This window comes from Podarcis muralis, chromosome 5 (assembly GCF_964188315.1).
Source record: "Podarcis muralis chromosome 5, rPodMur119.hap1.1, whole genome shotgun sequence".
NCBI lineage: Eukaryota > Metazoa > Chordata > Lepidosauria > Squamata > Lacertidae > Podarcis > Podarcis muralis.
Genome location: NC_135659.1, coordinates 26,254,385 through 26,267,674, shown reverse-complemented (window position 1 = coordinate 26,267,674; position 13,290 = coordinate 26,254,385). Strand labels below are relative to the sequence as shown.

General features: G+C 46.5%; 1 protein-coding gene across 3 annotated transcripts in view; it reads right to left on the bottom strand.

Annotated features, from left to right (window-relative positions):
• Nucleotides 1-6,956, bottom strand: part of FNBP1L (formin binding protein 1 like) — a 79,430-nt gene extending 72,474 nt beyond the window's left edge. The window contains exon 1 of one of the 3 annotated variants that reach the window (XM_028732709.2): nt 6,546-6,956. In XM_028732709.2, the coding sequence (XP_028588542.1) occupies nt 6,546-6,569 (24 nt within the window). In that variant the 5' untranslated portion in view covers nt 6,570-6,956. The remainder of the gene's footprint in view (nt 1-6,545) is intronic. The other 2 variants (XM_028732705.2, XM_028732706.2) reach the window with 2 other exon arrangements.
• Between the last annotated feature and the right edge of the window lie 6,334 nt (nt 6,957-13,290).

Sequence of the window (13,290 nt, the reverse complement as noted above, 5' to 3'; positions counted from 1 at the left end):
ATTTGTTGGTACATAAAAAGCAAAAATAAAAACATGGTCATGGGGGGAGGGGAAGCAAGCCGAGACAATATAACACCGGTCTTGAAAGACCTACATTGGCTCCCAGTACGTTTCCGAGCACAATTCAAAGTGTTGGTGCTGACCTTTAAAGCCCTAAACGGCCTTGGTCCAGTATATCTGAAGGAGCGTCTCCTCCCCCATCGTTCTGCCCGGACACTGAGATCCAGCTCCGAGGGCCTTCTGGCGGTTCCCTCACTGCGAGAGGCCAAGTTACAGGGAACCAGGCAGAGGGCCTTCTCGGTAGTGGCGCCCGCCCTGTGGAACGCCCTCCCATCAGATGTCAAAGCGATAAACATCTACCTGACATTCAGAAGACATCTGAATGCAGCCCTGTTCAGGGAAGTTTTTAATATGTGACATTTTAGTGTATCTTTCATCTTTGCTGGAAGCCGCCCAGATGGGCGGGGTACAAATAATAAATTATATTATTATTATTATTATTATTATTATTATTATTATTATTATTATTTACAACACACCAGAGATCAAGCCATTTCAGGGAGTGCCTATAATCTGTGGGGACACACATCTCAAAAGAAGCCTTGAAGCCATTTTCCTGCACTATAAAGCTAAGGAAAGAGATTTATAGCTTTCCAAAGGTCAGCTGTGAAGTGTGTCATTATCATTTTTTGAACTTGCCAGACTCCAATTCTGTATCAAAAGATACAAAAATATCTAAGTATTATGAGCACACAGTGTAAATCCTTACACATGAAGCACTTGTTTTATAAGTAATGTTATGAGGCACAAAGTATAGCCAGAAGAACAAATTCGTAAAGTGCTTTTAAAACAAAAAACCCCACTAATCTACAATAGATATACAATAACATATACTATTAGAAATACAGATACAAATTGAAATTTGTTAGTTCTCATTGCAATCACATCCTAGACAGTTATTTAAAGACAAGCCAGGTTGAAAGCTTGTCTGCCACCACAATTCATGACATGTCTTCCTTTGCCATCAATGTTATCAAAATCTGCAATCCTTCAAATGTCTAATTCATCATTATTTGTGCAAACAGGAGCTAATCCTAATTCTCAGGTGCACAGCGGATTTTTTCTTGTTCATCTCCCATAAAAGTGTTGGAGCAGCGGAAGAGCCCCACGTTGGGCAAAAGAGAGCCCCATGTTTCAGGGGGTTGGACTAGATGACCCCCATGGTCCTCCAACTCCACAATTCTACAATTTTCATAGCAGGACTTGAGAAAAGCTATTACTTTTACATACCAGTTCTCTTCTTTACTCTGCAGAGGGCCTTTAGAGCTCCAATACTGTCCCAGATACACATGCTGATCTCCATCATAAATTAATGAGACACACCTGCTAATGCAACTGTCTTCAGGGCTAAAGACTAAATGTTACCATGATATAAATTAGATCAAAGATGACATGTTTTGCCAGAAGTCTCAATCTTTGGCCAGTACACAAGGGTTCAGTGGTTAATATGGGTGGAAAGTTTTTACTATAACTCCATTGTGCTGGAACATGGAAGAAGCAGGCTAGGAACTCAGGTGGTTCCAAAACTGTCACATAAGGCACAAGTATTTCCAGCTATGGTTGCTTCCAGCTAAGGCCAGTACTCCATATTCTAGTATGCTCGGGTTGCGAACGTGATCCATGCAGGAAGCACATTCGCAACCCGCAGCGTTCGCAACTTCCTGCAGCCAATCGGAAGCTGCGCCTTGATTTCTGAACATTTTGGAAGTCGAACAGACTTCCGGAACGGATTCTGTTCGACTTCCAAGGTACCACTGTACACAAAAGCAGCAGTGGCACTGGCAGCAGGAGAAATCTGCAGTCGGCGGGTGATATTACAGATGATAAACTCACCTAGGGGGACGCGGGTGGCGCTGTGGGTAAAAGCCTCAGCGCCTAGGGCTTGCCGATCGAAAGGTCAGCGGTTCGAATCCCCGCGGCGGGGTGCGCTCCCGTCGTTCAGTCCCAGCGCCTGCCAACCTAGCAGTTCGAAAGCACTCCCGGGTGCAAGTAGATAAATAGGGACCGCTTACTAGCGGGAAGGTAAACAGCGTTTCCGTGTGAGGCTCTGGCTCGCCAGATGCAGCTTGTCACGCTGGCCACGTGACCCGGAAGTGTCTCCGGACAGCGCTGGCCCCCGGCCTCTAGAGTGAGATGGGCGCACAACCCTAGAGTCTGTCAAGACTGGCCCGTACGGGCAGGGGTACCTTTACCTTTACCTTTAAACTCACCTAGCAGATTCAATACTGCTTTCTACTATAAAGGCTTCATTTACCCTGGCCTCTGGTACTTGAGGTACATATCTTCAGGACCCACCCTATTTTTTTGTGATTGCTTAAGTTTTCAAACTGTTTCTAATGATGCATTTTAAATTGTTGTGACCTACCCTGGGACCATAACAGGTGAAGAGTAGGTGATAAATAAAAATAATACAAGTGTAAATAAACGCTCATTTCTACTGGTTGTGCAGAAGAATGCCAGTGTGGTGTAGTGGTTAAGAGCGGTAGTCACGTAATCTGGGGAACCGGGTTCGCGTCTCCGCTCCTCCACATGCAGCTGCTGGGTGACCTTGGGCCAGTCACACTTCTTTGAAGTCTCTCAGCCCCACTCACCTCACAGAGTGTTTGTTGTGGGGGAGGAAGGGAAAGGAGATTGTTAGCCGCTTTGAGACTCCTGAAGGGGAGTGAAAGGCGGGATATTAAATCCAAACTCTTCTTCTCTGGTTCCAATTAATACTGCATATGCCGGAATAGTAGTGCTACTTATGATCGTCTTTCAAAGCAACTACAGTGGTACCTCGGGTTAAGTACTTAATTCATTCCGGAGGTCCGTACTTAACCTGAAACTGTTCTTAACCTGAAGCACCACTTTAGCTAATGGGGCCTCCTCCTGCTGCTGCGCCGCCGGAGCACAATTTCTGTTCTCATCCTGAAGCAAAGTTCTTAACCTGAAGCAATATTTCTGGGTTAACGGAGTCTGTAACCTGAAGCGTATGTAACCCGAGGTACCACTGTACTCTATTCCGAACTAAAAAATGGAAAGCATAATGCCGGTGGTCAATAAAAGAGGTTCAAAGACTCTCTCAAGGCAAATCTTTTAAAAATGTAGTATAAACACCAACAACTGAGAAACACTGGCCTGCGAGCGCTCCAATTGGAGAACAGCCTTTACCAAAGGTGTCATGGGCTTTGAAGACACTCAAACCCAGGATGAAAGGGAGAAAGGTGCTAAAAGGAAGGCACGCTTGGCAAACCCTCACCGTGATCAACTTCCGCCCGGAAACCAATGTCCCCACTGTGGAAGGGCGTGTGGATCCAGAATTGGCCTCCACAGTCACTCACGGACTCATTGTTAAAACCGTGTTTATGGAAGACAATCTTACTCGGCTAAAAGTGATCGCCAAAGAAAAAGAAGCAGCAGCTACTTGCACTACTGCCCACTAGCAATATATATTGACAGAGAAATGGCACACTTTTTCCTTCAGAAGCTGTTACGACTCAGGAGGCATAGAACAAGACAGGACAGGGTTTTAGAAAGGAACATATCAGCAGATCAGCTACACAGGTCAAGAGGGTCTGACAACCTGAAACAAATGGCACCAAGTCAACAGGAGGAAGGGTAAGCATTGTGTTTCCGGCAATTTAAAAGACATAGGCTTAGGTTTATTTCATACAGAAAGTCAAGGAATAAATGTAGGCCTAATTTTAAGAAAAAACCAAGTGTTTTAGAATGCACTGAAAGTTCAGGTTTTTTATTTGTGTCTTCAAAGGATTTTCCAGGTCAGCTTTACATCCAGAAAAACAAGAAAATGAGAAAACGATAAGAAAACCTGAAAAATCTGGTAAATGACATAGTAAAGAACAAAAGCATACAGTGCATGTTTTGCACTGTTTCTTCTGAATAAAGCCTGCCACTATGTACTATACTGCAGTCAGGTACACACAAAGACACACAGAAAAAAGATGATACCTAGGGCTACTTCAAGTAGCATATAATGGCAGAATCCAGTCATTCAGACTGTAATCAATCAGAAGCAACTCCTATTGAGTTCATTGCAGCTAACTCCCAAACAGGGTTAGGATTGCAGATTTGCTTGCCATATTCTAAATGCTTAAAGGTAAAGGGGCCCCTGATCATTAGGTCCAGTCGTGACCAACTCTGGGGTTGCGGCGCTCATCTCGCTTTATTGGCCGAGGGAGCCGGCGTACAGCTTCCGGGTCATGTGGCCAGCATGACTAAGCCGCTTCTGGTGAACCAGAGCAGCGCACGGAAACACCATTTACCTTCCCGCCGGAGCGGTAACTATTTATCTACTTGCACTTTGACGTGCTTTTGAACTGCTAGGTTGGCAGGAGCAGGGACCGAGCAACGGGAGCTCACCCCGTTGCGGGGATTCGAACCGCCGACCTTCTGATCAGCAAGTCCTAGGCTCTGTGGTTTAACCCATAGCGCCACCCACGTCCCTCTAAATGCTTAGCCTGATTCCTTTACCTATCCCTCAAAACGAGGGGTTATGAACAGACACATTTCAAGCTTTATTGCTGCTGCCTGCATACACATAAAATATGTATTTTATTTTCAAACCAACAGGTTCGAAAACACTATAACCTGACATGACACCAACAGGCTATAAAATGTTAAGAAGCTTACTCTTGCAACTTGAACGTTTTCGCTCCGAAACGCCGCAAACCCGGAAGTGAGTGTTCCGATTTGTGAACATTCTTGGGAACCAGAACGTCTGACTCAGCTTCCGATTGCCTGCAGGAGCTTGGTTTCTAAACGTGCGCCTTGGTTTCTAAACGTTTTGGAAGTCGAACGGACTTCCGTTCTACTTCCGAGGTATGACTATACAGTATTTCTGTGTCCTTATTTTGCTAACGGTGTGTATAAACACTTGATGTAATACTAAATTTTGTAAAAATGCTTATTGTAATATAATGCAGATGGTGACGGGAAAATCTCTGTAGTCTACTGAAGCCAACATCACAAAGTACCCCTTAAGCTAGAGCCAAGCATAACCACTGAATGACAGGGCTTGCTGATAGCCCATACACACAACAAAAACCTATTTTTAATAGTCCTACGTCATTTTTATTAGTCAAAGACTGTCATGCACCAGCCACTATATGGTTCAGAATTGGGCTTCAAAATTATTTCCCCAACCTCAAATGTTCACCATGAGCCTCCTTCCACTTATTGAACCAACAGAGGGAGTGCTCATCTGTACAACGGACCAGTGGCAGCTGGTGCCTTAGGCACTATGTCATGTTGTTGGATCCTTGGAGCTGTTTTTACCTTGGCTTTCCTACCCTTGTAGCAATCAGGAAGCTCTAACTAATGAGATTTTCAAGAAAGGAAACTGCGTGCTCCTGAACAGCAAAACGAGCCGCTTGCTTGCTTCTCGACCCACCCAAGGATTTGTCAGAAAGCAGTGTAGTACTATGCACAAAATTTTCTGCACCAAGGAGCAGCGTCTTAGAATGTTAATATATGGGTTTCCCAGTGACTCAGACCTGCCTGCCTGACCTGCATCAACAATAAGACTGCAATTCCTCTGACTTTAGCCCTAGAGTTCGAATGAACGCAAATAAAGGCTAGATCTGCAACTTGTCTTCCAAACGGAGCTTGCAGCGCCCTCAGCAAAAGCCCCTCGCCTCGTATTTTTCGACTCCCCCCCCCCCCCAGCACATCGCTTTCTCGTCGTAGCCCTTCCCTAGTGGCCCAGTATTGTCTGAAACTCTTCAAGCAGGATCCAAGGCGCAGCTGACTCACACCAAAGGGAAGCAATCAAACCTGAAAGTCATTTTCACCTTTATTTTCTTAAGCGGGGGGGGGGGGGAGGGAGGGGAGGGGCTCGCTACATACACAAACTGCGCGCAGAGCCACCGGCTTATCTCACCAAGCCGTGCATTCAATGTGCCACTGCTGGCTTGTGTCCGAACACCTTTCCTTTGTTTAAGAAAGAAGACAGAGAAAGAGAAGGGGGGGGGGAGAGACCCTGCATGGCAAGTAAACCAGAGCAACCCACGCACCGCCCATAGAGGAGGAGGGGGGGCGCCGATGCGGGGGTCTCACCGCCTTTCACCGCTCCCAGGGTCCTGAAATGAGGGGCACCCCGCTTTACACGCCAGCAGGGGAGATTGGGGTGGAAGAGGAATAAGGGGGTCGCCTCCACCAAGAAAATTACAAATGAGGATTTGTGTGGCGTCCCCCCACCCCTTTCCCAGCCCTCTGCTCGCCTATCCAGGGGAAATTCCCCGACCCGACCCCCCAAAAAACCCCACTCGCTTCCCCTCAGTACCCATTACCCCCCTCGGGCGCTTCCCCACAACACTTCCTCCAACAAAGGCGCCCCGACCACCCGCGCGCATCCCCGGGCACGGCGCCTCCCCAAAGGAGCGCCCCCCCCCCAAACGAAGCCGTCCTCCCTCTTTTTTTCTTCCCTCCGAGCGTGGACCCGACCCCCCCCCCAACCACCAGACACAATGCAAGGGCGGACTACTCACCCACAGCTCCGTGCCCCAGCTCATGGCGACTCCGCAGGCGGCGCAAAGCTCCGCCGCCGCTGGCGCTCCTTTGTGGCGCTTCTCGTCAGGGCGCTGCTGCGGCTTCGGCTACCGCTGCTGCTGCCGCCGGAGAAGGCGCGACCCCCGCCGCCCCTTGTTTGCTGCCCCCGCGTCGCCCCCTCGAAATTAGCACCGGGAGGGAAGGGGGTGGCAGTCTCGCTTCGGGCGCCTGGGAGACGGGCGGAGAGGTGGCGGCGGTAGCGGCAGCCGAAGGTTCAATCTCCAGCTCCGCCTTGCTTGGGGATGGGAATTGGGAGAGGAGGAGGAGGAGGAAGGCGGGCAGCCGCGATGGAGGCTGGGAGAGGGGCGGGCTCGGCCACCGCCACCGCCGCTCCTCAGGGAGGCCCTGGGACAAGACGCGAGCCGAGGCTGCGGCTCCGTCGGGGGTGGCTGGGGCGGCACGCTTCCTGTTCCCGCCCGAGGGACGCGCCCTCCGCGCGCAAAGCAGCGCCGGGAGGAGCCGCGGCAGTCGGAGGTAGGAGGAGGCGGCTGCTGGGTCGCTTCAGGTGGCAGGTGAGCGCAGGCGAGGCGCGGATTGCGCTCCTCCTGCGAGCAAACAGCTCTTTGCGCCTAGGAACTTCGCGCGCCAAGCAGCGCAGGTGGCAGGCTCTTTTGCGGCGAGGCCGACTGTTTGCACCCCTCTCCAAAACAATAAAAAAAGACTAGCTTCGAGTTTCAAAAGGAACGTCTTTGTGTGAATTCCTTTAAAAGTGATAAAATTATTCGAAATATAAAATGGACTGTTGTCAGGAATTTATAAGAGGCAACAAAAAATAATCCGTATAAAACACACTCTCCAACATTCCTCCGTTGAAAATAGGGAGGTCCTATCCCGTAGTAGCAATAATAATAATAATAATAATAATAATAATAATAATAATATTTATACCCCGCCCATCCGACTGGGTTGCTTCCAACATATATAAAAACATTAAGAAAACTTCATTATAAAGGGCTGCCTTCAGATGTCTTCTAAAAGTTGTATAGTTACTTTTCTCCTTGGCTCGGGAGTCGCATAACTCTATACCGTCCAACATTTCTCCAATAAAAATAGGGACGTTATAAGGAAAAGCAGGACATTCCAGGAGCAAATTAGAAATTCTGTAAATCGTCTGTAAATCCAGGACTGTCCCTGGAAAATAAGGACACTTGGAGGATCTGCATAACTGTGCCCCTCAAAAGTTGGTACTGAGCCCTTCTGAGGTCTGTGCCCAAGGCTGATGCCTAGTTAGCCTAATGGCGGTATTGGCTGTGATATCCAGGTTCTAGCACACAGACCGTTCCCTGCCCTGCTACTTCCCTAGTTAGGTGCTTTGGGGTTCTTGTTTTTAATTAGAGGGAGCATTCCAAACGTTGAGTGGTGAAATCCACACTACGACCACTTTAAACTCAGCCACCTCGTTTTATCTGAGCACAGTCAGGGACTGCGATAATGCCTCAAGGTGAAGGCAGGCAGCCTTTTTTAACCAAGCCCTTGGCCAAATTTCAGAACAGGAAGTACAGGTTCTAGCCATTTTTGAAGGGTAATGCATCCATTGGTCTTTTTTAAAAGACAGAAGCTAGCAATCTTCCATTTCAGAAAGAAAGGTCACTCTGCACATGCTTAGAAACACTCGGTCTGGAATTGTTTCCAGTAACAGTTGCCAAGCTCAAGGAGGAAGGAGATGGCCAGGAATTTTTTGTAGCTGCTCGAGCAAAGTGAAGAAACAAAAATGTTGGCTGCTAATTGTTGTTTTGAGTGTGGAAGTCACGCTACCTCCAGTGAAATCTAAAATTCAGTGCACTGCTTAAGATAAGCAGGGTCACTGTTCAAAGTGGCTTCTCATCTAATAGCCGTGATACCAGGGATGAAGTCCCACTTTGAAAAAAGCTCCATCATTGAATACCTTATAAAGGTAAAGGGACCCCTGACCATTAGGTCAAGCAGTGGCCGACTCTGGGGTTGCGGCGCTCATCTCGCTTTACTGGTCGAGGGAGCCGGCGTACAGCTTCCGGGTCATGTGGCCAGCATGACTAAGCCGCATCTGGCGAACCAGAGCAGCGCACAAAGCAACGCCGTTTACCTTCCCACCAGAGTGGTACCTATTTATCTACTTGCACTTTGACGTGCTTTCGAACTGCTAGGTTGGCAGGAGCAGGGACCGAGCAACAGGAGCTCACCCCGTCGCTGGGATTCGAACCACCGACCTTCTGATGAGCAAGCCCTAGGCTCTGTGGTTTAGATCACAGCACCACCCGCGTCCTACCCATACCTTATAAGCCACTTCACAAATTACTATAGTTTGCTTTTGATTGCAGTGAAACATTGTTATTCCAGCAATAACTGTTTGAGAGAAAGTAGACCCTCCTGCCTTCCCCTGTTCAACATTTGTACTTGTGAATGAGGAAAGATTGTAGGAGTGCACACTTTTTGGTTTGCACTCATTATACTTCCAGGTCTGGCCAGTCCTTCTGTTCAAGGAATGAACAGAATAGGAAGTGGTTTCTTTATGCTACTCCCTACACATCTGCGGGACGCGGGTGGCGCTGTGCGTTAAAGCCTCAGCACCTAGGACTTGCCAATCGAAAGGTCGGCAGTTCGAATCCCCGCGGCGGAGTGCGCTCCCGTCGCTCGGTCCCAGCGCCTGCCAACCTAGCAGTTTGAAAGCACCCTCGGGTGCAAGTAGATAAATAGGGACTGCTTACTAGCGGGAAGATAAACGGCGTTCCGTGTGCTGCGCTGGCTCGCGAGATGCAGCTTGTCACGCTGGCCACGTGACCCGGAAGTGTCTGCGGACAGCGCTGGCTCCCGGCCTTTAGAGTGAGATGAGCGCACAACCCTAGAGTCTGTCAAGACTGGCCCGTACGGGCAGGGGTACCTTTACCTTTACCTTTTTACACATCTGCACCATTTTAGTAATGTCAAATGCAGCCCATCTTCCTTTTGTCCAGTGGGGGGAACATGAGTAGGACCACTGATTGAATGCATGGAATGACTTGGTGGCTCATGAGAATTAGAGCGCTAAACAGCATAACTGTTCATGTGAATGTAACCTCATTCTGTAAACCTCAAAACATTCAGTTCCACAGAAGTCAGATTCAAGGTGCTCCAGGACTAGATACTGTATAGTAATGAGTGAATAAAAGGCCTCTCCAGATGTGATGCGTTCTTGATACAATAACAGCGCATTAGTGGTGGGTTTATTCTGCTTTATTAGTTGTTCTGTGATGCTTCCCCAATTTTAGGTTTTCACTGTCTGAAAAGACTATTGTGCAATGAAAGCAGGACAACACCCCCACAGCACATTTGTAGTATGAAAAATTACATGATTTCAGCATTAAAAGTTACAGGATATGCACTGATTGGAAGTGAAGCAATATGATAACTTGAAAACTTTGCATTTGCACAACCATCCTGTGCAATGGTTAGTCTAAGAAATAGCAACTGATGCTAGGTCTCTAATGAACTTCATGGTTGCATGGGTATTTGAATCTGTTGCCTGCACACACCCAGTTTTAAAGATTGGTCTTGAAGGTGGTATTGGTCATTCATTTTTATGGCCTGTGTTCTCAATTTTATTTCTGGTTTAGGCAACTTATCTGAAATAATTTGTGGATTTATAAGGATTTTTATACCCTTCATGGACACTCTTAAATCTTGTCACAAACTCTTATCCCCAAATGCTCAGTTTATCTAAATGTGGAACTAACATCTAATACAAAAGTAAGTAAAAACAAATCAAAACTGGCATTGTATGAGCCACACAGGCACAGTTAGCACCCCTATATTTTTTTGCTTTTAACCACACGAAACACAAAGCGTGAAGATCAGAAATAATGGTTTTAACTGTTAGTGGAAATTATTTGCATTACGCTTCTTCGGGGGGGGGGGTCAAAATACTAAGTAGTATGGATTGTCTCATACAGGTGAGTTACTGGGCACTTCCATTTTCTTAAAACAAAAAAGGAACAGTGTAGTAGTGAGATTCTTTAATGAGGAAATTAGAAAATACAGTAATTAGGAGCCATGTGAACAGACTGGTAATTAAGTAGAACGTGCTTAGGTGCTGTATCTTAAAACAGCCATATTAAAACAGCCCATTAGCATGACCATGCCTCGAATTAACCTCGTTTGTTACGATACTGCCCTGGCATTGACTTAAATGTAGAGGAATGTATCCTGGGCCTCTTGTGACCTTCTGAAGAGAAGTGGGACACTTGTAGCCTCCAGAAATTTGAGATACCAGAGGGCAATATGAACACTGGAAAGGGTTGGCAAACCATAGGACAAATCTTTTTATATACATAAAGAAACTCTTTGGGTTGTGCCCAATGTTGGTCCTACTTAGAGTAGACCCATTGAAAATAGCAGACATGACTACCTTAGGTCCATTAAATTCTAAACTGCAGAGGTAGCACCAGAAATATATATTGGAGGGGGTGGGGCTGCGGAAAAGGTAAAGCGCATTTATGGGGAAGCAAGTTTTGTTTCCCATGTTGGATTTCTGACAGAAAAATAGCGAGATTTGTCTGAAGAAAGTTCTGTTGGCGTCCGTGCAGTTGACTTTCAAGCAGTAGTGTAGAGGTAAATTTTGGAACACGGGCACTTCTTGAGAACCCTTGCAGCTATCCAAAAGGGAACGGAAGGGAAGGTGTAGCCAATGTAGACTGCAGTTGGCAAAGGGAAAGCAAAAGCAACTTGTCTGCCCAGCACCACCTCTGGCAAACTGGTAGAAAATATATTGAAATGGAAATCCTCTCAAACGAAATTTTTACAAGAAAAACATCTTCTCAGATAATTTTCTCCAAACTGTTGATAGTCTGAGGAAAGATACCACCTCGCTTACTCTGTGCATTTAAACGAGGGGTAGATTGCAAAATAGGAAAACAAATGACAGGTAGGTTGAGTCATAACAGAAACTTATGAACTACTCAAGCATGATTGGATAATTAGATGATGATGAGTCAATAGCTAAAATTAAGTTGTGTGATTTGCTTCAGTGGGGCATAGCTGGGTCATACAGCTTAATGGTTCAAGTAAAATATGCCCATCTTCCATCCTGAACTCTTATGACTGGCTGTCCTCTCTTCAAGGCAACTCACATATTTCCAACAAGCCCAATGTGTGCCACAATTTGGCCTAGTTGTAGCTGTGCCGCAAACTTCAAACCAATCCATTACCCAACCAATTTCCAAGTCCCTTGTTTTGCCTTGCTGGATATCTTAGGACAGGGGTCAGCAAACTTTTTCAGCAGGGGGCTGGTCCACTGTCCCTCAGACCTTGTGGGGGCCCGGACTATATTTTGGAGGGGGGGGGGGAATGAATGAATTCCTATGCCCTACAAATAACCCAGAGATGCATTTTAAATAAAAGGACACATTCTACTCAGAATTCATTCTACACAGATTCCCAGACCGTTCACCGTCCAGATTTAGAAGGCGATTGGGCCGGATCCGGCCCCCGGGCCTTAGTTTGCCTACCCATGTCTTAGGAGAAGAAAAGGCTAAGAAGTAAACCCTACACAAATCCAGAGTGGAGTCCCCAAGACAGCTGGATGGCGCCCTGTTCTCCTCCTTCTGGCAACTGCTGCAACCCAGGACCTGTGATATCCTTTGAATGACATTAGCGAGGCCAAGATGTGGGTCTTGTTGTGTGGGCAGCCCAGGACCTCATACACACTGCCCAGGCTTGTGCCTAGGAGAGATCACGATGTGCTGCTAACACAGCAGTTTGACTTCACTCCTGGAAGAGCACTCCATTGTATCTTGAGGCAAACGGATGCCAACAAATGTTCTTATAGGCTTTCTTCTTGAAACCAAACCCACTTCTTCTGTGGTCATTGGTTCATTCCCTTAATCCACATTCTGAATAGCTACTATATTTGCTCATTTTCATTCATCCTTACCAGTGTCACTACTTTTCTTCCTTTTTTTCCTTCCCATCATCTATTAGATTTTAAGTTCCTTGGGGGACAGGAACCAGGGGCATTGTTGGGGGTTGCCCAATGGGGCCCAAGCCCAAAGTCTTTTGTTCTGAACCCCAGATCTTCAGTCTCTTCCTCCCCCTTTTCAGCCACTGCTTACAAGGTGGCTGGGCACACTACAAAGCACCATGCCAATGAGATCCCAGCCACCTGAATCTTCCCAGAGGCAAAACTTTGTCCTGTGCCATCCCAGATCTTTTAAATACCTAGCAGCCCCCCGGTAGAAACCCATGTAACTCTGTACAGGCTTGTATGGATAAACCATAATCATAAAACAAAGCAAGACAAATCATGTTTTTAAAGAGATTAAATAATAGATGCAGAGAGAGAGAGAGAGAGAGAAGTGAATGATAAAAAAGAATCATGAGTCTTGTGTGTAATTTACCACCCTTAAAAAAAGGAAGTTGCATTTTTGTACAGCATCTCCGTAGAGGACTGCATCAAATCTCATAAAGTAAGGAATGTGAAAACAAGGACATTGCTAACTTGGGAGGAAGACCTCTAAGAAAAACAACACATTGTGCAGACTAATTAAAGGAAACATGCATGGGGAAGCTAATCCCTTGGAAACATGCCACAGATTCAAGCACACCTACACTGGAAGAATATTTTTTTAAAATAAGAAAAGATCAGAAAAATCAGTACCACAACAATACTTCTGTAAAATAGGAAACAAGGAGAATAACTGAAGCCCCTGATGTGACATTGTAGAAGTGCATTTA